The sequence below is a fragment of the Phalangium opilio genome, unplaced genomic scaffold (genome assembly GCF_054372755.1).
Source record: "Phalangium opilio isolate 3A_F unplaced genomic scaffold, DU_Popi_V2 ptg000013l_1, whole genome shotgun sequence".
NCBI lineage: Eukaryota > Metazoa > Arthropoda > Arachnida > Opiliones > Phalangiidae > Phalangium > Phalangium opilio.
In genome coordinates, this window is record NW_028324148.1 from 15245151 (window position 1) to 15272973 (window position 27823).

General features: G+C 37.9%; 1 protein-coding gene across 2 annotated transcripts; it reads right to left on the reverse strand.

The window, feature by feature from the left end:
- Positions 1-97: 97 nt before the first annotated feature.
- LOC149709513 (leupaxin-like) lies at positions 98-27700 on the reverse strand. Of its 2 annotated transcripts, none has more exons than XM_089864887.1 (9): positions 27309-27700; positions 13948-14294; positions 13101-13380; positions 10521-10665; positions 8619-8739; positions 4934-5137; positions 4297-4470; positions 3954-4184; positions 98-1276 (listed from the first exon to the last, which is right to left on the reverse strand). In XM_089864887.1, the coding sequence occupies exons 1-9, from the start codon at positions 27319-27321 to the stop codon at positions 1010-1012; spliced, it is 1782 nt and encodes a 593-aa protein (XP_089721013.1). In that variant the 5' UTR covers positions 27322-27700; the 3' UTR covers positions 98-1009. The 2 variants fall into 2 exon arrangements, with proteins under 2 accessions (XP_089721013.1, XP_089721012.1); XM_089864886.1 differs by lacking the exon at positions 27309-27700 and adding an exon at positions 24351-24766.
- Positions 27701-27823: the final 123 nt, after the last annotated feature.

The window sequence follows — 27823 nt, forward strand, 5'->3', positions numbered from 1 at the left end:
AAAAGTTACAACTATTATTATGTTTCCAAACTTGTGGAAACTTTGCAAAACAATATTTATTTTTGTGACCATTTAAAGTCTTTTAAAAGTCCATAGCAAAATTCAAAACGTCAGTTTATTCGTTACTCAAAGCGCGATTAAGTTTTTAGATTCCTCGGACATTAGCACCATTTACATAATTGTCATGATACGCTGCTACAAAAGTAACCACCGATAATAACATTGCGAAATATCTTGTATTCTTTCAAGTCTCCCTCCCTCTATCAGTGTTTTCAGCGGTGTGTTTTACCTTTAAATTCGGATACAGTAAAACGAGACCTTCAAAATGAAACAAATTACGTCAAAATCGGACCAGAACTAACAAAGTTGATGCCATGACGTCATGGAATTCTATGATGAGTTTGAAGTTCTCTATTTTAGTCTGTAACTTCGTTAATTATTCACAGATTTTGACCAAACTGACACCATTTTGTTGCTATTAACGAGCTCTATTCATTTGTGTTAGAAACCATCTTATGACGTCATATGTTAATTTTCAATCTCATGACGTCATCAAAGTTCATTTCCTTCCGTAACTTCGTTAATTATTGTCCGATTTTGACCAAACTGACACCATTTTGACGCTATTAACAAGCTCTATCCATTGGTGTTCGAAAACATCCCGTGACGTCATACGTCAATTTGCATTTTCATGACGTCATCAATGTTCATTTCATTCCGTAACTTCGTCAATTATGGTCCAATTTTGACAGAATTTGTTTCATTTTGAAGCTTACACTCGTCTCTATCAAAATCCGAAAGTTTAAACTTCCAAAAAAAAATATCTTATTTTGAGACTCGAATTTACGAATTTTAAGCGTTGATATATTTTAAATATCCTTAATTAACGTGTTTCCCCGTCATCAAAATAAAGATGCATCAGCGAGAATAATAATTATTATTGTTATTAAAACAAATAGAGAGAGAGAAAAAAATAATTAAAAATTATTATTCTGTTTTTAAAAATAATTTAGCCAAATAATTTTTCGAAGCAAGCGTGACAATAAGGTTTGTCGTTATTTTCCTTGAAGGTTCCCTTGTTGAGCTGCTTCAGGCAGAACGAACACACAAAGTGTTCGGGATGGAATTTACGAAACATGGCCGTGATGCAACGTCCCGTTATGGGCTTCTGACATCCGGCGCACAAAGAGCCCCGCTTGGCGTGGTAATGCGTTTCGCAATACGGTTGACCCTCGTGGTCGAAAAAGCTGCCTCCTTGAAATGATTGCCGACAATCCTGAAATAGAAATATTGAGACCCATAAAATTGGAGTAGCAAAGATTAGGCGCTAGTTGATGTTGTAATTACAAAAAGAGCAATTTTCACAGATTTTTAGTTTTTAGGCTTAGCGTCCCATAGAAAAAGCATGGGATTTTAGGTGGTCCAGTTTATCGAATTACTTATAAACTACAGCGAGGTTACGATTGGGAATACTTTTATATTAACAAGTAACTATTCAAGGTGTGCCTTTTCCAAGTTTCATCAAAAACAATTAAGTCTAAGTATGTTAATTTAATTAATTTGTAAAGTATGATTAAAATCATACTTTTCACAGATTTTTAGTTTTTAGGCTTAGCGTCCCATAGAAAAAGCATGGGATTTTAGGTGGTCCAGTTTATCGAATTACTTTAAAACTACAGCGAAGTTACGTTTCGGAATATTTTTATATTAACAAGTAACTATTCAAGGTGTGCCTTTTCTAAGTTTCATCAAAAATAATTAAGTCTAAGTATGTTAATTTAATTAATTTGTAAAGTATGACCAAAATCATACTTGGAGGGGAGGGAGGGCAAAATTAGTCATAGAAGTAGTACAGGAACATTTTTGACAGTTCAATTACTCTTTATAGAGAACACCCTGTTTAAGGTTCGGAAATGTTCAAAATTTACCATAGATACAAAATTTAATAGTACGTATGGTATGGATGGCGTATTAATGAATACATGCAGCTGATTAGAACCATTAATATTATATTATATTATATTATGTTTATCTAGGCATATTCGAATTTTGGTATTTTAGTAACTACTGTAAATACCGCACGTTACGTTAGATCTTTGTAATTTCTACGATGTTACAATCATAAATTAATGAACACCACAAGAACCACTTCGCTTCTTGGCCACCCCTATAGCTCTCTTTAAATAACACTTTTAAGTTTTATTCGAAATGATTTGATAATTAAATATCTGGCTGCATTTCAAGTCATTTATCTCCTGAAGCATAGTGTTTTTGTTCTTTCATTTGTTTGTTTGGCACCGGAGAGAGATAGGCAAAGCCACCACCACCAATCCTCCCACACAACCACAACCACCCTCCTTGTTCATTTGACAAATGACACGTAACATACAATGCTTCTTTTAACAAGTAACACGTCACACCTGGTGCTACGCTACGGTACGTCACGTCAACTTACTCAGAATTCTACTTCTTACCAACTTGACTAACTTATTCTAAGATCGTCACGTGACAAGTGCTTAAATAAGCCCCCCAAATTTGCTTAAGAACGTCTAAGAAAGCCAGAATTCTGCTTTATTCTAGGGATAAGAATTCTTACTAAGCGCTGAGCAACTTGACGTGGCTGTGACAGATGTAAATTGCGGTGAAAAAAGCATTCTTTTTTATAAGAAAGGTGGGTTTTTGGCAAGATTGCCTTTACCAGTTTCATTCTTAGAAGGGAGTTAATTGTCAATGGAAGACCGTTGTAATTGCAGTCCATTTTAAGAGTGAAACTGAGACAATATAGGGGAGTGGCTTAACGTGTCCTATGACTTAAGAAGCACTTTATTGTTTTCTTATAATTTCTGTGTGATTTTTATTGGCAACATAAAATTCTTTACAATAATTTTAATCTAAAATAATAATATCTATATTTGCGGTTAACGTGGCAAGAAGCGAGCGTGGCAATTGCCTTGCAATTATAGCGACCCTTGTGGTGTTCAATTTGAAGGTTTATTCGCACTGTTTCCTTGCTGTAATTGAAAACTCGAATATTGGAGGACTTTGCGGTGGTTGGTTTAAGGTGCGGAGTGAAATGGCGTGACAACCGTAAAAATGGTTGTCTGGACATTTCATTATTTACCTTTAACCAACAGAGGGTTTCAAGTATTTGGGGCTCTCACGGCGAAGAGTGGTGTGGTATGGTGTGGGCAAGGTACTGGGTATAGTGCTTGGGAAGTAATTGTTTATCGAGGGAAATACTTGGGAAGTAATTGTTTATCGAGGGAAATACTTGGGAAGTAATTGTTTATCGAGGGAAATACTTGGGAAGTAATTGTTTATCGAAGGAAATACTTGGGAAGTAATTGTTTATCGAGGGAAATACTTAGTATTGTTCATCAAGGGAAGTATTTGGATAAAGTAATTGTCCATCAAGGGATGACTTACAATCCCAAAAATTACGTAATAGTTTAAATGCAAAATTTTGTAGGCTTACTCTACAATTTGCTTAATTTAGCTTAACAGTAGCAACAAATACGGGGTTTTCAAAAAAGGGAGGTTAATCATAGGAGCGAAGTACCTGAGTGGGATGGTTCCATGGGAAATCATCAATTTTGAGTCGAAAATGTAACATATATACTTCTATGAGCAGCCGATATTGAATTCCCCATAAGGGATGTATGCACCCCCTAAGTACAAGTTACGATCATTGGAGGAATGTTTTACGCATGGCCCCTTAATTGTGTATTTTGTTTCATAATTATATTTAAAGGGGTCATCGTAACTTGTGTTAGGGTGCACTTCCCTTATGGGACATTCAAAATGGGCTGGTCATACTCAAAGTATAGATTACATTTTCCCACTCAAAATTTACGATTTCCCATAGAACTATTCCACTCATGTACTTACCCTTCTCCTTTTTGGAACAACACCCTTTAGGCTTGAAAAAGAAGTATTTAATTTCTAGGACTTACCCTGCATACGAAACAGTCGGGATGCCATTGGCTATTGAGAGCTGAAATATAGTTTTCGGTGATTGGTTGATTGCATCCGCCGCATTTGGGGGCGAACATATCGAAATAATCTTCGCGGCAATAAGGTTTGCCTTCCTTTTCGTGGAATCCTTCTTCCCCGAATTGCCGGCCGCATTGAGCGCAGAAAAAATGCTCGGGGTGCCAGGTTTTATCCAAAGCGGTCACGCATTTCTGCTCAAAGTCAATAAATAAATCGTTTGTTCATTAAAACAGCTCAATAATGGCGGTGTTGTTAAAACAAAAGGGTTAAGGGTCCCGGGAGAAGGGTATTTGAAACACGTACGTCTAGGATGGGTCCGTTGCAATAGGCGCATCTGGGTGAGAAAATGTTATGGTAGTCAGTTTCGCAGTACGGTTCACCATCGCGTTCGAAAAAGTTCTTGGTTCCTAGCTCCTGGTTGCAGTGGGCGCAAGTGAAATGCTCCGGATGCCATGTTTTGCCCAAGGCTGTCACAACCTGTCAATCAATAACACGCGCCCCATACAACCTCGTTTTAATATCGCTGTCAGATCATACAATTTCTTGGTGACTTTTAAAAGATTATTTCCTTCTTTTCAATAATTATTTTTAAGGCCAAATAAAAGCTATGGTTGCCAATGTCAACAGGGATATTATTGTCTATTATAAGCAACGTTAACTCTAAATTTGGATAATCTTGAGTAACATCTAACGAAATTTTCCCTACTATAGTCAATTTCCCTGACTTCGACTTCGGTACCTAACTCTTTAATTTCCCTGACTTCGACTTCGGTTCCTACTCTTTAATTTCCCTGACCTTTTTGACCCCTTACTTGTTGCAACCCTGGTTAACTATTTGATTGAAAACAGTCTGATAAGCTAGTGAAAGCTGTCAATTTCTTGTCAAACGCGTACCGAAGGCGAGGGGAAGGATATAGTTTCAAAATGCTTTGATTTTTACCTGTCCAACGATTGGCTTGGTGCAAGCGGCGCAGTGTCCTTTAGCAGTAGTGTTGACCCCTTGTTTACTCATGTCAGATTGTAGAGTTCCTAACATGGACTCCAACTGATTTCCGCCTGTACCCCCTCCTCGTGTGGTCTTGGCCTTTTGCGGTTTGGCGTATGCCGGATCAGTATCGGCGCTTTGCGGCGATGACGCGTTCAACTGTACCACAAAATAAACAGTTCAATTATAATTTTTATTGAAGAATGTGGACTTTAATCGAGTCAATAATGAGTTATAACTGAATCTTCAAAATCCATCGATGACACACCCATATTTTCTAAACTCTAGTTTAAAATGTAATAGGCATATTTTGCGTCCAAGTTGACAATTACTAACTTTATTAATTATGCGCCGATTTTGACGTTCTTGGGCTCATTTTGAAGCTCGTATTAAACTCTATTTCAATCTGCTACTAAATTAGCAAACTTAACTATTTTAACTTAATTTCGCGCACGTTTTAACCACTTCAGTGAAATTAACCTCAACCTAACAATTGGGTATTAATTTATACCTTAAAATTATTTGAATTTTAATTAAAAATCGTTTAAATTTAAATACTTTGGTAACAATTTAATTGATTTAATTTTGACAATTGTCAAAAATAAATTACAGCTGTTAATATATTTATAAATAATCCTTTACCCAATACAGATCTGCATAAATACTTAATCTAAATAATTCTATTTACCAAAACAAAACAAATACACACATAGATAGATACTTTTGTTTATTATTATTTTTACGAAAGCTGGTACCTTTTTATACACGACATCCAAAATGGGGTCCTCGTTAATAAACTTAAATAGTATTGGACCCCATTTTGAGTCCGGTATAAAAAAAATAATAAAATAATTAGCATTTCGTAAAAACAATCGATCAATACCTGATTTGATAATTAAATCCAATAAGTATATCGACGTTACTCGAGTTGTTAGTCCGGGTCTGTTGCTACTTTTGAGTCACGATAAACCAAAGGCGAAGAAACGTCAGATTGGTTGGAAAGGCAAGGAAAGCAATCTCTTGCTACCGTATTTGAAAGCGAACCAAAACCCAAAAGCGAGGATTCTATTTAAGTTTTCGAATTTTTAATTTTTTTCTTCTTTGCACTCGAGTTAGAAGTAACGTAGTTTTGAGCTTAGGGCTCGGGGTAGGCTATAGCACCACTTCCACTTCCACCTCCGCTTTTAGAAGTTCTCTTGCTCAAAGATCCAGAGAGCTAAACACATGCCTTGGGTTACGACTGGGGTAAGACTTTAGCTTGGAAGCTCCTGTCTCAAACACACCCACAAGTCACTATTCACTTTAGTTTAGCCAAAAGATGACGGCCAAGAAAAAAAAAGGAGTCAAGTCGCCTTCTTTCCCTTGATTGGCACTCTGCCTCCGACAGTAAGTTTTAAGTAAGGTCTAAAAATAGCCCACCAAGATTCGCTCCCTCAAAAATATATGATATCCTAGCAAAAACTACCGAAAAACTAAGCTAAAAACGTCAAATCGTTCGGGTTGGCCTAGAAAGACCTACTCCGCTCTCTAGACTGGTAGCAAGGCTCATAAAGGTTAAGTCGCCATGGGATTTCGGTTGCGGATTCTTGTAGAGCGTGAAATTTGCTTCAAAATGAGACCAGTTACGTCAAAATCGGTCCAAAATTGATAAAGTTATACAATGTTTTGTAAAAGGGTTCGTGGATACATTATAGTTTGGCCACTATCTACTCTTAATTTATCACGCTTACTATTTGGGTTAATTAATTAGTGACAGATATGGAATCGGATAGGGCGTGAACTTAGCTTCAAAATGAGACCAGATACGTCAAAATCAGACCAAAATTGACAAAGTTATTCAATGTTTTGCGAAATAATAAATAAAATTTTGTTTCACAATTACTAATACGCTAATTAATCAGGATCATCATTAGGCTAATTAATTTATTTAAGTTACGGATTTGCGTAGAGCGTGAAATCAGGTTCAAAATGAGACCACTTACACCAAAATCGGACCAAAATTAACAAAGTTATCCAGGACCAAAGTTTTTGGAAAAGTGCATATGTGTCAAACAAATTCTAGTTTTTCCACTAACTATACTCTAAGTTATCAGGCTCATTATACTAGTTAATTGAACTATAAAAGTTAGCTACTCGTGTAGAGCATGAAATCGGCTTCAAAATGAGACCACTTACGCCAAAATCTGTCAAATATTGACAAAGTTATTCAATGTTTTGTGACACTTTTTAAAGGTGTTCTTCTGTATTGACAACACAAGCGAAGATACACGTTTACCGCACCTTTAATAACTCACATTAATAACACACCATCCCTTGAATCTAAAAACAGCTCTACCAAGTCTCTCGAAAATTATCTGGGACTTAAAATTTTGTCGAAAAAAATTGAAGAAAAAGAAAATTATGAACTATTTTTTCGTAACGCTATTGAAACGAGATGCAGGCGCGGTGCTTAAAACCACGAGGTTTTGCCAAATTTTGGCCTACTTTTTAAGGAGTTAGAGTCGTTATGTCAACTGAACTGACTTTGGCACGGGACTAGCAACGTCTCTGACAAGGACTCGACGACAAAAATTTTGAAAACCGCAACGTTTGCAGGCAGGGTCTTTACGGGGCTATTTAAATTATTGTTAACCGAATATCGTGTAACGACATATCTTCCACGTCGTCGGTGGTTCTCGACTAAAATAAACAATTATTGCGTGGCCCACATGAAATGTTTGTTTCTTTTGGTTATTAAGGGAAGGCCGCCCCCATCGAATCGTGCTGCATGGGTTTGCTTATCAAACATATGGGATCGTTTAATTGCAAACGAATGTTTTTCAGTGGAGCCGCGAATGTTTGGAATCTGCCAGAGCTATAAAAAGTTTGTTAATATCGCTTCTCGGAGCGCTCTGACAAAAATGTTATGTCTTCCATTTCTATAGATTTATAGCGTTTCCCATTGGGTGATAAGAGCGCTCCAGAATTGATCCCAACCGGAGCGACCAAATTTGAGCGCCTGATGACGTCACAAAACCGCTCTGAAAAAACTTTCGTCTTTCATTGGGAGCTACTAGATCAGGTCCTCCGGGCTAGAGTGATTACGTGTCGATCTCGGAGCGCCCTCAGCTATATCGTTTTTTCCCAATGAAAGACGAATTTTTTTCGGAGCACTCCGGATAACCCAAATGGAAAACACTATAAATGCACTCTGGGCGAGTTTTGAGTTGCCACTGGGCACTCGAGTGCAACACAAAATTTGTTTCAGAGCGCTCCGAGAGTGCCCCGACCACGAGCAGTACAATGAAATTAGCTATTCCATTCGTGTTTACGCTGCGACATAGGCCTACATATCAATTTTTATTCAAGAAATTCGCCTGATGTCTGATTGTCAGCGCGAACCATCGACCCATCTTGGACTGTCAGTCTAGAGTCTAGAGTTGGCCCAGCCCCAGAATAGTTGGTAAATATCCAATTGATCCTTCGATTAAGTAGGTACTTAGTACAATGACACCCTTTGTTGTGATTATTTCATCATCGGGCGTCTTATGGTACTGGCGACAAATGTCAGTGCGTCTTTACGACACACAAAGGCTTCGTACCACTTGACTTGACAATGAACACAGATAGACAGAGACGGGTTAAAAGTATTTTTTTTTACCTTGAAATCCGATAAGGAAGCCATCAAGTCATCCAACTCCTTTGTGGCTGAACTAGCTGCCGTTTGGGGCGCCACTGTCCTACGCTCTGTCGTGTGCACCGTGTACATTTTAGAAGTCGGGCTAAAAAAACCACAACAATTCAAAATAGTTACAAAAAATGTTTCAATCCATAATGGGTGTATGGAATATCTTAGAGTGATTAGCGCCTCGGTTAAAATTTGAATCCGTAATTTATTATAAAAAATACTGTAATTTAATACGATCTTAATTGTATAACCACAACCAGGCCTATAATAATCAGTGTCAAAAATAATCGAGTGTAGGCCTAGTTGAGAGATAAAAGTGGTATTAATTTAGACTGTAACGTAATTTGAAAAGAAGTGTTTCTGGCAATGCAATGCATTCTGGGTAAATTGACGCGTCACGCTCCCACCCACCCTCCATGCACTCCTAACCCTCTTGCACGCTCTAGTGCCCACCTTCGTGATGAACCAGATGAGTGTAGGCAATGATATCTTAATTAACAATCACAGAACTGAATGAATCTCTCTCATTGTGAGCTTACTTCATTGTCTAGCGATACATTTCAAAGGTTCGCCGACTCTTACATAGCCTACTTCAAGGGTAGACGTAAGAAGTCTTATTGTTGTACATTACCAGGGATAGATTTAATTTTAGAAGTAGGAATGGAGAACAGAGTGATGTGGGCGCGCGTCAAAGTCCCGGACCCCCTTCCCCAGGACGGAGGGGGGGGTATGAAAGAAGAGGCGGGAGGGTCATAGCGACAGAGGTAAAAAGGAATTACGTATTTTTCGCCGTCCCCGTCAGCACGTCATCAAAACGTAGTTTAAAACTGAGCCAATAAGATAATTCAAACTTTTCGTTACGTGTTGGAGGGAGGGAGGGACTCTATACTGGGTGGTCTATGAGTCGGACTGAAGTAAATAACTAACCGTTCTCCATTCCTACTTCTAAAATTAAATCTATCCCTGAAGTGTTTCAGTTAATTCCTTTTCAACTTTAAACTCAACTAGGTGGGTTGAATTAGCAAAGATTGGTCAGTGATCAATTTTTAATTTGGTGATTTCAACTTCTGTTCAGACACGACCAACTAGTTTACTCAACTCAAGTTAACTCATCTAAATCAGTCAAAAGGTTGTATCATCTGAAAAGGCCTTTAGTTGCGCGCTTTCTGGCAACACTTGGTGATTCTCAATTACCAATTCATTCAGCTCTAGCCCGCTGTTACCACCAACTAATGATCATTCACGACACTGCTCCTTTATTCGTATTTAGGTCTTCCCCGGGGTGTGTCGGTATATCTATTTTGAGTCGACTTAGGCGCTTAATCTGGGCGCTGGGTCCAGGCCAAAATTGAACTCGGTTGCCGCCGCGCAGTGTTGTCAAAGAAAACAACCTACCCGTTCCCCACCCCCTACCCTGGATGAAAACAGTGGCGCGATTAATCCATCATCGCTCCCCCTTTCTAATTAGTTACAGTCCAAATGTCGACTGACAAAAAGAGCTACCATTTCTCCGCAATCACTATTAACTCTTTTTCAACACATACTTACACTTAACCGCTTACTTTTAATTAATAGTGCATTGACTCTGTTTTTATGTCAAAGGCTAGTATAAAGCATGGTTTCTATTGGTTGGTCGTTCTAAGGCCTATCTTTCTATTGGTTGGTCGTTCTAAGGCCTATCTTTCTATTGGTTGGTCGTTCTAAGGCCTATCTTTCTATTGGTTGGTCGTTCTAAGGCCTATCTTTCTATTGGTTGGTCGTTCTAAGGCCTATCTTTCTATTGGTTGGTCGTTCTAAGGCCTATCTTTCTATTGGTTGGCCACTATGAGGCCTTACTTTATAATTGGTTTTGCAATGTTTTAAATGTAAGCTTACCTTCCAATACGTGGAGGCACGACGCTCTGAAGTTCGTCCAAGAGCGTCTCGATGGTGGGGTGTCCTGTAGCGGGGCTACGTGGTGACACGTTACCATCTCTGGTAAGACTACCATACCCTGGACTCGGACCATTCATAGCAGGACCTACAGTAAAATAAATAAAAATAATATTTCATTAAAAATACTAGGTACAAATATATTCGTACAAATTTAAAAGAATTATAAAAATCCAATTAATAAATAATGACCTAATTATCCGCTCTAATTTTGGCGCTAGTTACCTACTATCTCGACCATATCAGACGATATTTTCAAACTCTTTAAATTCATTTTAATGAAACTCAACAGGCTTTATTTCTTTTCAACATTTGAAATATTTCATACAACAACAATAATAATAATTTGGACTTGAATGCTTTCCAAAGGAGATATTATAGTCTTTCTAACGAGGGGGAAAATGTTCAACTAGGCTTATATTAAATGTCAGTCTGGATTCAAGATGTATATAATAATAATAATAAAAAAACCAGCCATTCCAAAGGAATGGAGAATTGGAGATAAACTGGGCGAACGAACGAGCGGGGGCGTAGGTGGCACGTCGAGACCCAGTTTTGTTTGTCAAAGTTCCGCTTCTTAAAATAGCGGGCCTCAACCTATAGCCTTCTTCAAAAGAGACTTTCCGAATCTTTCCAACGAATACAACATTTAAGTAGACCCTCGAGATATTTGGATTTCACAGGACATAATATTGACCAACTTTGTGACGTCAGAACTCGGGCGTTTTAAACGCTAAGCGGAAAATCTCTGGCGGTGTGATAGGCACAATTGTTCTCTACACAACGATACCAATTAATTGGCCCTATCTCAATTAGGCCTCGAGATATTTAGCTTTAAAAACTAGTATTAATTTTAGACCGTCAGTGACATGGAGGTCAGAATATTGACCAACTTTGTGACGTCATAACTCAGGCATTTTAAGCGCGGTCTGATAGCCCAACTTATTCTATACACAACGATACCAATTACTTGACAATATCTCAATTAGAACCCTAGATAATCCTAATTTTCTAAAAGCAAAATTAATTGAAATTAAATATTCATGACTCACAGTAATTGACGGGAACATACTCTCCAATACACTCGTAAACCATTTTGTTAATTAATTTGCATTAAACAATTGCTACTCGCAAATATCTGTCTGTCTGAAGTCGACTCACGTTTTAAACTAAGCCGTTTTGGTAAGAGCTATCCTCTAATAAATCCTTCTACTAATAAACTTAGTGACGTAATTTAAACTCCTCGGAAATATGTTTAACTTAATCATTTACCAAAAAGGAAATGTTTAAAAGAATCCTCGTTCACTTTTTTTTAGTTTCCTCTCTAAATAACAACCATGTTACTTGACACTACAATTAAAGGCTAAACAACTCTAAGAAATAGCCTTTCTCATAGTGACATCCTACATTGTTCAAAATAAACTAGAGATATATATAAATTTTAATTTTTGGTACCAAATTTCAAGAAATACTGACATCATTTGAAATCTCGTCAATTTGAAGTAATTTTAAAGTTCTGATTTCGGAGTATTGTTCATTTTGTACCAAATTAAAACGGAAATTTGGGGTGACACAATTTTAACAATAATAAATGACGTTGCAATAAATTTAATGCCAATGTCATTTGCATTTAATCGGAGGGGGGAAATCACGTGTCTACAGTGACTTTTAAAATTAATAAACGTTAACTTTAAATTCGTGAAACCTTAAGGATATTTACATGATGGTGAACGAAATTGCAAAAATGAATTTGAGCATATTTGCGCAAAATTAAAATTTCCGGGCAGACAAACTGGTGTCAAATTTCATACCTGACAACGAGAATTGCAACTCGCTGCCAAAAAATATTAACAGTGCAATGGCAATTGCACATGGTCGAAAATAATAATAAGAAAACCATGGCAATTACCCACCTCGTTGTAAAAATAGTAACAAAGCAAAATAATATTTAGAATGCAGTAGCAATTGCCTCGCGTTTAAAATACCAGTAACAATGGAATATGGCAATTGCGGGGCAATAACTTTGAATTATTTACCTATTTGAGTTTGGGCGGTATTTCTACTCGAGTTGAGTTGTCGAGGAGCAGCGACTGACCGACTTTCCATTCGGAATGTTACGTTTTATTTAATTAACTAAGCTCAATTATAAGTTAGGCCTAACAAACTAAAATCGCGCGAGGAACAAGAGGCCTTGAAATGTGATAGTCTCTTAGCATTGTACGCATTCTTAACAACAACGTCAAGTCGCAATAATTATTTATCTGAACCATAAAATGGAGGGAGGAGGTTTTATATGCTTATCAGAGTCGTATAATAAAAGTTCGGTCTTGCGCCGTGTTTTAAAGTGACTATGGGCTAAGGGTTGGCCAAGAAAATTTGAAATTCTGAATTTGGTTCCATGTTAGGGCTACTGACCCTAATATTTTTAATAATCCCTGAACAGTGAGTGACTCACTGACAAAACTAAGTCGATTTAGGCTTAAACGAACTCACAGCTGATTTTAAACTAAAGTTGTAACTTACTGGTTTTCCCCGAGCCGGGTCTCCTGTCCTTGGTATGTCCATATCCGGTGTACCTAGCTGCGTTCAAGTCCTCCAACAAATTATCTAATTCCGACAGATTATTGCTTAAGTTGCCTGATGGATGGTGACCATGAGGGTGACCGTGTCCATGGGGTTGAGCTGCTACGTGGTGATGGGTCGGGTGACGAGGGGAGGTCACCGGTGACGGAGGTTGGTGACGAGGGTGGTTACCACCAACCGAGGTGGTTTCCCTGACAACCTGTTGATTCTGGTAGATGGGCTAAATACATAAAAACAAAAATACATAATTGTTACTTGAGACTAAACATGATAAGAAAAAATATATATTAATGTTAGCATAAGTTCATAAGATATGTTCATGTTCCATAAGTTTGTTTAATTAATCTCTGGTAACTTAGAAACTGGAGCTTGTAATTTTGAAGTGAGGGAGGGAGTGAGTGAGGTAGGTCATAGATTCAAGGAGGTAAAGCGAGGGAGGCCTGGTGAGTGAGGCGCTGCTGTCAAAGTAATGCAGACTAAATAGGACCTAGGAAGTCCTAGCTGCAAAATTAACCACCACCGAGTGTAGGACTTCAATTGACTCGCTTCCGTCGTTCTCCTTCTCGAACTAGCTCGAGCTGTTAGTCTCTCAGTAGCATTTGATGTCAGTAACTTATAATGTTACTTAAGTTAGTTGCGTAGGCTTAGGGTACGTTAAGTCTAGTTAGGTTAGGTTAGACTCAATGGAGGTTAGGTTGCGGTCTAGCCTTTTAGCAATTGAACAAAATTCTAAAGCATTTTTCCACGATTCTGACTTCAATAGTAAAATAAGTTATGGTCAACTTACTGATCCCGATCCTGACCTCCTGAACTCGTAGCGTTCAGTCGTGACAGTATGGGTCGACGTATTGTAGGTTGGTTGCGAGACAATCATTCCGCTATTGTCCACTAGGGCTCCGGGTGGCGAATGAGTCCTTTGTTGCAATTGAGAAGGCGTACTTCTGTTAGAGCCTCCTTGATGTGATCCTCCTCTGTTGACCGAACCGTAACCTCCGCTTTGATGGTGGTAATTATCGCTCAAAGGTGGCGGCGTTACCGGTGAGTGAAGGTTCCTCGACGAGACCGGGGGCGTGGCGTTACCTTGACCGTGATTCAAGTTCACCGTCGTGTTGTGCAAATCAGCCAATAGGGCGTCTGTAATTAAGAAAAGAAATTATTATTATTATTATTAAATTTGGGATGCGCTCATTTCATAATAATCGAAGTAAATTTAAACAGTTTTAAGTTAAATTAATTCTAAAATTGAACTCTACTAGTTAATACAATTTCGCGTTTAATTACATTTAATTTAATCTAATTGTGATTTATTTTAAATGGTAAAGATGGACTCTGCATGCTATATTTTCTGTTCGGCGGATTAATACACAATATAAAAATAGTGCCGGCAAATTAAGCAATCTTCAAATAAAATAATCAGCTTTGAAAGTAGTTCCAGAAACCCGTTTAGAAAGTACATTTAAAATTATAATACTGTATTTTAATGCAAGGTACGGAAAAGGCATAAATTTAATACTGTCTGTCTTACAACTATGGAGCATTTAACAATAAGTGCCACTATACGAAACTCTAGATTACTAAAAGTATACTTAATAATAAATTCCATACCAACTATCAAAGAAATAAATCAGCAATATTTCGAATTTGATCTCTCTCTCTCTCGTTTTGTAAATCTGATATCTTGATCAAAGAAATGAAAAACTCCGAAGGGATTAAGGGGACGTGCTGTTGGGGGTCGCGGTTGAGATCATGTCTCGGATGAGAGAGACACAAGACTCGATTGTTCAATAACTCAACGGGCTCTTCGATCAAAACCCGACGAAAGGAAATTAGGTTTAGGGTAAATATAGAATATTTGGAATTTGGCCAAATCAAATTGAAATTAAAGCATTTGGCACACGCTAACGGCCAAGAAGACACCCGTTACGTTCGCGCTACATTTCCAATAACCACGGATCAGTTGAAACACGACCAGAATTCGTAACCTTATCTATACTATAGTATAACCAAGAAGCGATATCTAGTTTACTAGGCAGAAGGTTTAAATTCGCCTCGCCACATTTCTAACTCTTTATCTCCAGTCCAAACGTAGCCTGTCCGGAGTTAATCCCCGCCGCCTCTAAATTACAACCAGCATTTCATTGGTTAATACTTGAAACACGTGAAATTTGGTCAAATTTTCTTATAATTTCCTGTTAGGGATAGTATCTGCTGCTAGGGGGCGCTTGGAACATGTATACTTTATCTTTAGGGGCAACGAACAATCCCTAGCGTAGGTTAATCCATGGTCGTTGAAACTTGTCTAATTAAGCTAACAAAGCGACGACTTCATCGTCTGAACGGGCATTTAAAATGTTTCCCCAAGGTGCACCAGTACTCACTGCGATTTCGACTTTCCATTATTTTCATTTACTCCTGATAAAACCTACTCATACTTGAAGCTCGGATATATTTTAAACTGAACTATACGACAACTTTTCAAATAATAAAAAGGTTTTGAGGAACAATTTCCAAATCACCCACCACCGCAACAACCGTCAAGGTGTAGGTGTTATTTTATGTTAGTGTTATTACGTTGCCCCCCTCTACACCCCCTTCACTATAGGAAAGTGGTAAACGTTACGGGTGAATTGCCAAAATAGTGTCAAAGTCGTATATGTTATTACGTAAAGTAAAATCATTATAATATTATTTATTCCATTTTTGACTTTGATCCCCGAAAAAAACATAGCGACGTGACGTCCTCAAATTTAAACACAAAAATATCACCTTCCTACACATTGAAACTTCAATTGAGAACCTTGGGAAAAAGTCCAAAATTCAGGAATAATAGGACACGGGTAAAAGTAACTAACGAAATTCGAAACCATAATATACAGGGTGATGTTACAAACAGTGGGTAATCATCAATCTTTAGTCGAAAATGTTCTGTACTTCTATCACCAGCCGATTTTGAATATCCCATAAGGAATGCACTCCCTAGCACAAGTTACAATCATTTGGGGAGTGTTTAACGGATGACCCCCTTAAATCTAATTAGCGCATTGTGTGTTCAGTTTCAAACTAAAATTTAAGGGGGCGTTACCGTGATTTGCATGGAGAGTTTATAATTTACGAAATACAGTTTTGAATTAATCATTTAAAGCGTATCTTTTGTAGCAGGAAGACATACGGTTACTAGGAATAATTGCGTAGGCTCCATTTTCACTTAACGTATCTAGGCGGATTTTGTTGGAAGATCTGCTATAGACTAATCATTACCTATCTCACTGACTCTCGCACATTTGGGAGCATAATTATTCCTATTAGCCGAATGTATTCCTTGTCAAGTGTATAGTATTTTCCAATCCTCCGGGCCATGATTTCGTTAAGGTAACGCCCCCGTTTAGTCCGCGAAGCGAGCGAGCGAGGCGTGCGTGTAAAAGATAATCCTACGTGAATTAAACTTCACTAATCAATGAAGTAAGAAACATCCACACACTTCCTTCTTATCTAATAAGAGATCCTTGCCACAAGTACTAATTCCCAATCAATGACCCCCTTCTATTCAAGGTCAAATAATGCCTTTTAAATGGGGTTGATCACTTCTACCAGAAGTATATAAGATATGTCGTCCATAAGTATACAGTTCGTAATGCTACTGAGAGACTTCCAGCTCGAGCTAGTTCGAAGGAGAACGACGGAAGCGAGTCAATTGAAGTCCTACACTCGGACTCGGTGGTGGTTAATTTTGCAGGACCAAGTTCCATCTAGTTCCTATTTAGTCCGCATTACTAAGCCCCCTTTGCCAGCAGCGCCTGACCAGGCCTCCCTCGCTTTACCCTGAATCTCTGGCCTACCTCCCTCACTTCATGACAAGCTCCAGTTTGTAACCAGTCACTAACTTATGGAAGAAACATATCATATAAACTTATGGTAGTACTTGCTTTCCTTAAACGACTTTGCAACAAACTACATTTGGCTGATAAGTACATTAGTTCACCGCGTATCTTGATTCTTGAACTTATTGAGAAATTAATTATTTCCTTATGATCCCATAATAAAACAATTGAAGTCGAAAGATAAAATGCCTTTAGTTTTGACACTCTACAGTTAAAGACTTTAAAGTTTACAGTTCGCAGCTGTTACCTATATCCAAATTTAAAGACCAAAGAAATCTTTAAATTTAAAAGCGTTATTATTTCTGTAGGTGGGCCTCGTCAGCCGTCCCACGTCTATGCATACGTCGCGAACGTCAGAAACTCGTAACGACTCGGGTGTGGTCGAGACATAGACTTTTAAAAATAAATCCTCTTCAGTTTCACTCATAAAAATAATATCAGATTTAAATTTAAAGAAAAATTAAGAGATAATTTTCACATTAACAACAACGTTTGACTAAGTCTTTAGCAACACTACTTGAAGAATGGAACAGTATTTAATTTACAAACTACAATTGAACAAAACTATACCAGGAATGCATACAGATAACAGGAATAATTGTGCTCCCGTATCTCCCATGTTAATTTCTATGTGGGCGGGGCTTAGTACTATCCGTCGCGCCTCATAATTCTGACGTCTTACCAAGTTCAATTCAATCTGTTTATTTTTTCTTTTCGTTATACATATAGTGTTCCCCGGGGCTAAGTCACAATGTGACTTGTAAGCCCCGTTCTGGGATTTCATTGGTTAATAGCAACACGAGTTTCTAGGCACACCCTAGGCGCAAGGAACGGCGAGATGGATTATTCGTAAGGTAAAATTCGTCATCCATAATGATTAGTCTAGCTAGCTCCTCCCATAAACCCCGCCTAGATAAGTTGAGTGAAAATGTCTACGCATGATTCCTAGTAGCTGTATGTATTCCTTAAAGAACAATTTCGACATATGCACATTAACAATTACTAATCTTGTTTTTAGCAATTTCATTGTATTTCAAATGATATTAGGGTTTCAAAATATGTACAGTACATTAAGTATTTATTACAATATAAATCTTAAACGTAATTAAAATATACCCTATATCATTATTTAATTTAAATTATATACTAGCATTAAATTTAAATTATTTTATTACGCAAGATTAGGATTTAAGAAAAAACCCTTCAAGTCATAAGTAATCATTTCCATAGAAGTACTTGAAGGCAGCTACTTAGCCCGCAGTCAATATAGGCGTGAACAGCAATTAAAGACTTGCGAACGTTAAATGTGTGTGGCCAATAATTCGGTATTCGGGGAGTATAATAGCGAGCGAGTTACACTACCATGACGAGCGAGTATCGTCGCGGTACTAGGCAAGTAGGGAATGTGTATGTGTAGCACTTAATACGAACCGTGCCACCAACGTTGAATTGAATTTCTTATTTTTCAAATAAATACTTGGAAATTTGCGTCTGCTCAATGGAATGTCCGGAATGAGACAAAGCCATTACGACCATTATACCAGACGTCGCGTATTTTTACCGTCAAGAATGCATAACGGTTAATAGGAATAATTTCGTAGACGTTTTTCAACGTATCTAGGCGAGTTTTATGGGCGGAGCTAGACTAATTATTTTGTATGACGAATAATCTATGACACTTCCTATACTTAGTAATGCTAGACTTACTGAGAGAGAGAACTAGTTTGAGAACGACAAGCGCGAATTGCAGACTACGCTCGGTGGTGGTTAATTTTGCAGTCCATCTAGGTCCTATTTAGTCCGCATTACTAAGCCCCATTTGACAGCAGCGCCTCACCAGGCCTCCCTCGCTTTACCCTGAATCTATGACCTACCTCACTCACTCACTTCAAAATTACAAGCTCCAGTTTCTAAGTTACCAGAGATTAACAAACTTATGGTGAACATGAACTTATGTTTTGATTTATCCGGGTTATCCAGGATCGGTACGAACCCTACCTGATGTTGATACCATGTAAGGTAAACCTCACTTATATAAGTGTTTACACAAAGGGCCTCTTAATCCCGTAACCTTTACAGAACCATAAATACAAGCGACACCACCCTTAAAGAAACCCAGGTCCTAAGAAGACATCGTCGTAAGTTTGTCTGAAAAAATCCGTAGAATCTTTTCAGACCGAATTCTTAATCTTAACGACTTTCGCAAATCCACCCGGAGTATTCCAAAATAGTAATACCAAACTTCGTACGTTTACTAGCTCAATATCATTGCATTCTTAGAAAGGTCACTGGATCTCAGCGAGAAATAAAGAATTTCTTTTTTCCCAACTATAACTAAATGTCTTCGTAAGTAAGCGACAAAGCGTAGCGAATAAAAACAAATGAATCTACCGTGTAGCGAGTGGCATCCTTATTCCTTGCCGAAAATGTTTGGCCAAGGCTTAAGGAATGCAATGAAACCGACCGACCCACACACGACACGATATAATAATATAAACGACTCGCCCATAACCCCGCAACTTTCAGCGCAAAACCGAGAAATTTAATTTTAAACAACTTTGACTCTGAACAAGTTGGGTTGCACGGTACTAATAGGTATTTCACTTTCTAGGGAATAGACCCTTTGGATGTAATGAAAGGGGGTAGGCAGGGGGTTGATACATTGCCGTCTCTGCGCACTCTTGCGACACACAGCGCGAGATGGAAGGCAAAGTTCTACCCCCATGCCTCTCCCTCTTAGTTACATCGAAATGATGGTCTATTCGTCTATCGTGTTCACTGTTGGGGTACAGAAAATTCCTCCCCCCTCTCCCCAACATTATCAAAATTCAGGATATTATATTAATTTAAGACGAGCGACTGCTTGTTTGTTAATATGACTATCGTTAACTACATCTAATCTAAAGCCACGTTTACACGAGACACTTTGAAACCCTTTTAAACCGCTTTGGAAAGTACAATAAGTTATATTATGCTGTTAAAAGCCGAGATCTTTCACGATAAAATTCAAATATTATTTTTCAAAAAAGATTAGGCTTTTCTAAAACGGTTCCAAAGTTTCTCGTGTAAACGCGGCTACAACAACATCATCATCATATACCATATCACTAGTTTCGCTTTTACACATACTCAGAGTGGAACTAATATAAAATATAAGAACTAGAAAACGCCCCATTTTGAAAAAAAGTTGTTTGTTATTTAGAGGTCCAACATAACCACCAAAAATAACACTTAAAAATTATTAGGGGTATTCAAAACAGCTACAAACTATTGCTATTATTTATCATAAAAACTTGAAAACTAATTTTGAAAATAAAAACAATTAGGGACATAAACCTAAAAAAATATATCCAGGTTACTGAATTTAGTTTGGACCCAGTTGGCAAACTCAAACGTAATATAGATCGCTCAATTCAAGTTGCCAAACTTTTATCACACTGTTTTAAATGGCGTACAGCCAACAGTACTACACACCGTTATACAAGGGAAGCCCTTATGCACTTTGACAGTCGTTCAAACGAAAACTAAACCAGTGACGTCATAAACGCAATCACCGTTACGCGCACGCGTTGTTCTATATCCCGTTAAAAACCCTTCAAACTAAAGCTTAAAATTTAGTTTTATAAAATGCTAGGTAATTGTTAATTCAACTCACCCTGTGTTTGTTTGTTTGTTTGTTTGTCCACTAAAGTGTTAAGCCTATTTTATTGAGTTAGGCTTAGGGGTCAAAATCGCGGGAAAGACACTTTTCGCGCGCGCTACTCAGAAAAACGGGCAAACCCATATGATGGCAGCTAGCGTTAGCGAAATTTTCTTTTTCTTAAAAAACTACTTCGAGCTCCTTTGGCTTACAAACCTTAATTCTTAAGGTCGGCGTTTCATAAAGAGATACTTAGTGACGCCGTCGACTATCAAGTATTTTATCATATGGTGGAATTCGAATTTTGTTCAAATACAATTTTATTTAGCCCTGATTGTTATAACCCCAAGTAATTTGGTATCGTTGAATGGGGAGCAAATAGGACTATAACATTCTCAAAGGACATCACCCTATCTCCTATAGAACCCGAGTTATGCGCCTCCAAAGTGGCATGTGAATAATCCCATGTTAATCCTATGGAGACTATGTCTATGAACATTTTGCTTAATTACTCGGGCCCTAATTGTCGTAACCCCAAGTAATTAGGTATCGTTGGAAGTGGAGAAATAGGACTATAACATACTCAATGGAAATCACCGTATCTCTTACAGAACCTGAGTTATGCGCCTCAAAAGTGGCATGTGAATAATCCCATGTTAATCCTATGGAGAGTATGTCTATGAACATTTTGCTTAATTACTCGGTCCCTGATTGTCGTAACCCCGAGTACTTATTACATTTGGAAAGAGGAGAAATAGGACTAGAACATACTCAAAGGACATCACCCTATCTTTTATAGAACCCGAGTTATGCGCCTCCAAAGTGGCATGTAACTAATCCCATGTTAATCCTATGGACATGTCTATGAACATTTTACTCCCATCGTTATTGTCGTAACCCCAAGTAATTAAGTATGGTTGGATGGGGGGCAAATGGGACTACAACATACTCAAAGGACATCACCGTATCTCTTATAGAACCCGAGTTATAAAACTCCAAAGTTTAAAATGGCAATATTAAATTGTTGGTGCGGTGGTTTTAAGTATGCCTTTAATGGGAGGGTATGTTCTTGGATTCTAGTAAAGCTAGTAGGGACTTGGTCTTTCTCTCTTTGGGTTCGTAGAGTGTAGGAAGCGAGAGTCTCGACTCCCACTCGACGTTGTAGAGACCATATTTGGGGTTTACGTTGAATTACGGAGAACTTCATGGCTCTTACGTAAAAATAATATCTGCCAGCTTGGCTTAATATTAATAAAAGAGAAAAGAAAAAAACTTTCAAAGAAGGAATCCGAATAATATTATCATAGACACACCTTTTATCCTTATAATGTACCTTATAATTATTGCTGGAATACATATAGACAATAGGAATAACTGTGTCCCCAATATATCTTCCATTTTAATTTCTAGGCGGTTTTTGTGGGCCGGGCTTGAGAACTTACTATTCGGCACGCCTTATAATTCTGACTAACGTCTTTCTATCTGTGATTTCATTGGTTGGTAGCAACGACAGACGGCGCTCTAGGTTCAACGCGCTGCGAGATTGGTTATAGCAGAGAGAATTTAGAAGGGGAGTGGAAGGGGTGGTTTGGAATGTAGCGCAACGTCTTCTGCTAAACGTTATCTAGGCAGGTCGATTTCCGGTATGATGCGTTTGTAACAGAGAGATTTTAGAACACGTGACCGGAAACTCGCCTACCCCAAAAAGCTCAACGCGACATCTTGTTTGGGCGTCATCACGTTTAATAGAGTCAAAGGGGAGGTCTTCCACTCCCCTTCTAAATTCTCTCTGGTTATAGTGGTACTGAGAGGGGAGGAACTACGGGGAGGTGACGTCAATAGTGGTAGTCTGAGCTGACCAAAGCGAAATAAGAGATAAGGAGTTTGTGACGTCACGAGAAAGTTCGTAGTAGCAGACTATTCGCAGGGTGAAATTCGTCATACATAATTTTTAGTCTAGCACCTCCCACAATATCCGCTTAGATGAGTGAAAATGGATTTAGCACAATTATTCCTAGTAGCTGTAAGTATTCCTGATATTAAGACTTCCTTACTCGGTCTATATTTACTCTAGAAAAAAAGAAACTTGGTCTATGTTTACTCGGGATAAGGGATTTATTACAAAACGTTTTATGTAACACCGTAAAATGTTTTTACGAAGTGTAGGTGATATAATATTTTAAGCGATGTTCGTCAATGGAAAACTAATGTTTGTTCCTTTCCAAGCGCCTCAAACACTAAGTTTGTGAGATTAGAACTCATAACATATTAAAATTTCGAAACTTCATTTGCAAATCAAAACGAGGTCCAGGTTTAAAAATGCGTTATTTCTAGGCCTTCATTTAATTTTATTTAATAGAGAAATTAATCTACTTCATTAATTTCAACAAAGATTAAACATTACCTATATTACATCTTGTTCGTAAAGAATTAAAGTCAATTACTAAGTTCTTAATTTGACGCAAGGCGTGTCTAAGGTAATGGAATTCGTGTCAGGTTTGTAACGTGTAAAACACGTTTAATTTGCAACTGTTAACAACAGTGACGTAATCTTGATGATGAGACAAAGACATTAAAGAATGTAAGTTGGCTAACATCCAACGCAAATGTAACATTTGCTATAAACCTCGATTAATTTATTTAACATCGGATCCTTCCGTAATTATAAATAAATAGGGCAACATCTACGCGGTTTATTTACTTTTGAGGTTGTTTATCAACCTATTTATGACGTTTTTAAGATATTGGGCGTGTTTATCCCAAACAATTTTCACCAATTCTCTACATCAAACGTCGTTCAACGTTACTAAAGTAATTGCGCTTAATTACCGCAATTAATTAAGTTATAATTCCGATTTAGGTTTTCATCTACTCCTAATTTGCTACCTCCACCTATGGGTACTTGTAGTTTCGTCCAAAATTTTTAAGTTAACGCTTCTTAGCCTTATGGCTATGAATACAAATGGGAACGACAAAGACTTGATACTACGGAATACGGCCAACCCAGTGCCGGATCAACACCCTCTGGGGCCCCTACTACCATCAATCGATTCTAGCTTCCAAAGGGCTGGATTACAGGTAACAGGGGCCCCCTAGGCACGTTCCTACAGTGCCTGGTGATTGATCCGGCATTGAGTAAACTTCCGGTAGCCCAAGTCGAAGTTTCCCATGGGGGTGAAAACCCCCGCTCATACTCCTTGGGCGATGGGCACTTTGTGCCACGCTCAAGTCGTAAAACTTTAAATGTTAATTCGTCTCTAGTAACTAAAGCGGTGTCCTTGTGACTAACGGTAACGAACTGCGACAGGAGTCACAGGACACTGGAGTTATTTTAAAATCAAGATTAAACACGCCATAAGTCTATAAATTGTCCAAGTATTATCATAGAGGATTGACGTAAGACAAAGAAGGGGAGTTGAAGCTACCGGCTTAGACAAGGCGTTTTGTCAGTTCTGGCTTCACTCGTAATTTTGAAGGTACAGTGATAACATTAGCTTATAAGTTACGTTCCATAAGTATGACACTTCGTAATGTTAGAAACAGCTCGAGGGAGAACGACGGCACTTAACTTTGCTCTCAGTAACAAACTTATGAAACATATCTTATAAATTTATGTAATATATATTTGAAAGCAAACAATGAAATTGATGTTTAGTCAATACAAATACGTACAAGCAGGCGCTGGTTGATTTTTCCCATAACGTTTCGTATAAGGATTAGTGATCGTGGTTGATACAGCCATTACGTGAATCAATAAACCAATCAATTAATCCATTTGAAATAAAGTTGAATTATCCAATTATAATTGTACACTATCGCGAGACAGACAACTTGCGCCTCTAGATAACTCTAGAATAGTCAAAGGACAGTTTTTGGAACGACACTAGGCTAAGCTAGCCGTTGAAAATTCTTAATTATTCTAGATGTATTAATGATGATGGTTGTGGGAGTATGGATAATGTTCATTAGAGCATCGACGCAATAAGAACAGGCAATTAAGACTTAAGAACCGGATGAGGAACTACGAATGGTCTATCGCGTCATAGTGCTGGTTTAAGTGTGTTTTTGAAGTCAGCCTTTGCGTACACGGAAGTAATTGGGTTTTATTTTCGCGTCTATGTCATTGGTCAAGTTCGAGGTTAGTTCTATTCTGCTGGTCAAAAGGCATCGAAACGGAGAGTGACCGTTTGACAACAAAATTGACCTACAGCCTATGTTACGCGCAAGACGTTAGCACTTATGGTGACAATTTGAAGACGTGGGACCTAAATAAAGAATTGGTTGAACACCGTGATCACACTGGCACGGATTTACACCAAAAGATAATGTTCATGTTGTGTTGGACCAAATGAATGATTGAACACTTGTAACTGCACCAAGAATCACGTTGATTTACACCAAAATGTAACGTGAAAATTTGGGAAGTATTGAACCAAAACAAGTCACAAACGAAACCAACGTAGAACACCCGAAACTGCACCAAGAATTTCACCGATTTACACCAAAATTTAACTAAGCAATCTTCATATTATACTTCATAAACGGTGAAAATTTCAAACCATTTTAACAAAAACTACGTCACTTATGACAAGATGAGCAAAAATATCAAGTTCTAGAGTTCTCTCACCAAAACATCATGATGAAGTCGCAAAATAACACTAAAAACAATTGACACTTCTTCAGACGCTACGATGGTAATTCAATTAATTGAACAACACCATCCATGAACACCATACTATGGTAAGGAATTTTAACTTTGCAAGACGTACAACGAAACCGTACGTCCAATATCAAACTTAGCACTTGAGTTTTATAGTGTGAAAAAAATATGTCTTCGCCGTTGGAAAAATACTTAAAGCGTTACATGTACTTGAGAAACGACTTCGAATGAAACAAATGAAAAGACTCTCTTTAAGAAGAAGAAGAACAGACCCTCTCACTCTCCACCAAAAATAGGCCTCGGACCCCCGACACAAAATTCTAAATACGGACTGAACTTTTTCAGTTCACTTGATTGAGTGAGCTCACCGTATCAAGGAACGATTATCACTTGGCAGTACAAGTTAAGTAGGATGGTGGTGTATTAATGTAATGGTAATACTGCCAAGTGACACGGTGGTACTAAGGGTGAATCGCTAAGATAAGGGAAAAGGAACGCGTCGTTTGAAACACATATGGTGTGGAAGTCGTATACTTGAATACAATCTTAGAATGATGATTGAATCTACTATTATAGTTAGTGTGCGGAAAACGTGTTGCCAGTAATATGTGAAAGCTATCTACAACAGACTGTTCAGTTCAATTCAGTGATAATTCTGTTCCAAACCGACATGCCCTTAACATAAGTTATGATCATTGGAGTGTTTTACGGATCACCCCTAAATTTAATCGTGAAACTTAACCCACTGGTGACTTAAACAATGCTTTTAAATTAATTTCCAGTAACCTTGATATACCAGAAAAATACAGATCACCACTTACACCCCCTCCCCACCGCTCTGAATGACCTTGATATACTAAAATACGAATCTCCCCTTGAAAAGTCAAAATAACTAACAAAATATGACATCACAAATTGTAACGTCATATTTTTCATGTTCTAGTTTTACTACGACTCCCAACCCTAGAACTAAAACAGATTTGAAATTACGCGCCAAAACCTTGCCTATAAACCGTTATTAGATTGGCGCCAGAGCTACGGCGCCATCTGGTGTTTACTGTTTAGTTAAATTCATATGGTTGAGACTTTTGGAATCTTGGAGGAAAGAGGTGAGATGGAGGAGTAATATTATTGGTGAAAGTCTCCCTAAGTACCTTGCGCCATTTGAAAATAGAAACTAGTTCTGACGAAATAGCTTCCATTTTCAAGACACAGGGGGCACTGTAAACGTTTTAGAACCACAACGAAACGACTCTACCAAAACGCCACTAAGGATGCTGGGGGGATTTTATCGCTCTACTACTCCATTTCACCTCTCTACTCTAAGTTGGGATTATCTGTCTCTCTGTGAGCGAAGTCTGACAAGTTTTCCAAGGTCGGGTAAAATGAGGGAATCCAAGGCCGAGGGTATTTTTGGAAAAGCGGGTGGCAAAGTTCTTCTAACATGCAAGGAGTGGAAGAACTGTAACTATTTCACAGGCTACAAAACCAGAAAAGCACCAAGAGAGGAGAGCACCCGCTATTTTAAAGTAGATAACCTAAATTCAAGCGAGATACTTGAAAAACATCTTATAGATAAATAAATTCTTAACTTTTTTTCTAAAAATCAGTACACGTTTTCCTTGAACTAAAATTAAACTCAACTTTTTGGGAAATCTTAAGGGTTAAATTGCGAAAATTACGCCCGAAATTAGACCTAAAATAGGCCAAAAATCCTAAAACATTTCCCTTCAAAACTTTTTAAATTTGGCGCCATTCATTTATTGATTTTAATTGGTCTTTTACCAAACCACACTTAGCTCTAATTGGATTTAAACACACGTATTTCGTAGCCCCCGGTAATGTAAAATAATATTTAACGATAAAATTAAAATACTTAATGTAAACATGTCAAAAAACATTTAAGAACACGCGTGGGTCAAATCAATTAAGGTTATGTACAAGATCATGCATTTTAAAACGGGACTTACCTAGGTCATCCATGATTATATTGGAAGGTAGGAAGTACCCTACAAGTTGTCCAAAATTAAATAAAGGTAATTTTTGGCAATGTTCCCTAACACAGTTGGCTTGGCAAAGGGCGAAAAGTCGAAAATATTAGTTCAAATGTCACGCACAAAACTGCTACCGTAAATTCCAAATGCTAAGCCTCGGTTCTAGTTTAATTTCTTTCTAGAATTCTTCGAAATTTATATCGATTTAAGAAGAAATACCGTTATCGGAGAAGAAGGAGCTGCCTTACATTGCTCCGGGATTACTCAGATAATTTCAAGTGCAATTTTATCACCGGATAATTAGTTATCTAGCTGCAATGTCTCACGACCCGACACGGCTGAACGCGCCCACACACATATTAAGAGCAGACGACACTTTTTACCCCTCGTAACTTACTACCCCTGTAAATTTTGTAAAAAAAAAAAAAAAACTAAAAAAAACTCTGCGAATCCAGAGCACACTCGATCACGCACTCCACTGGATTTTAAAT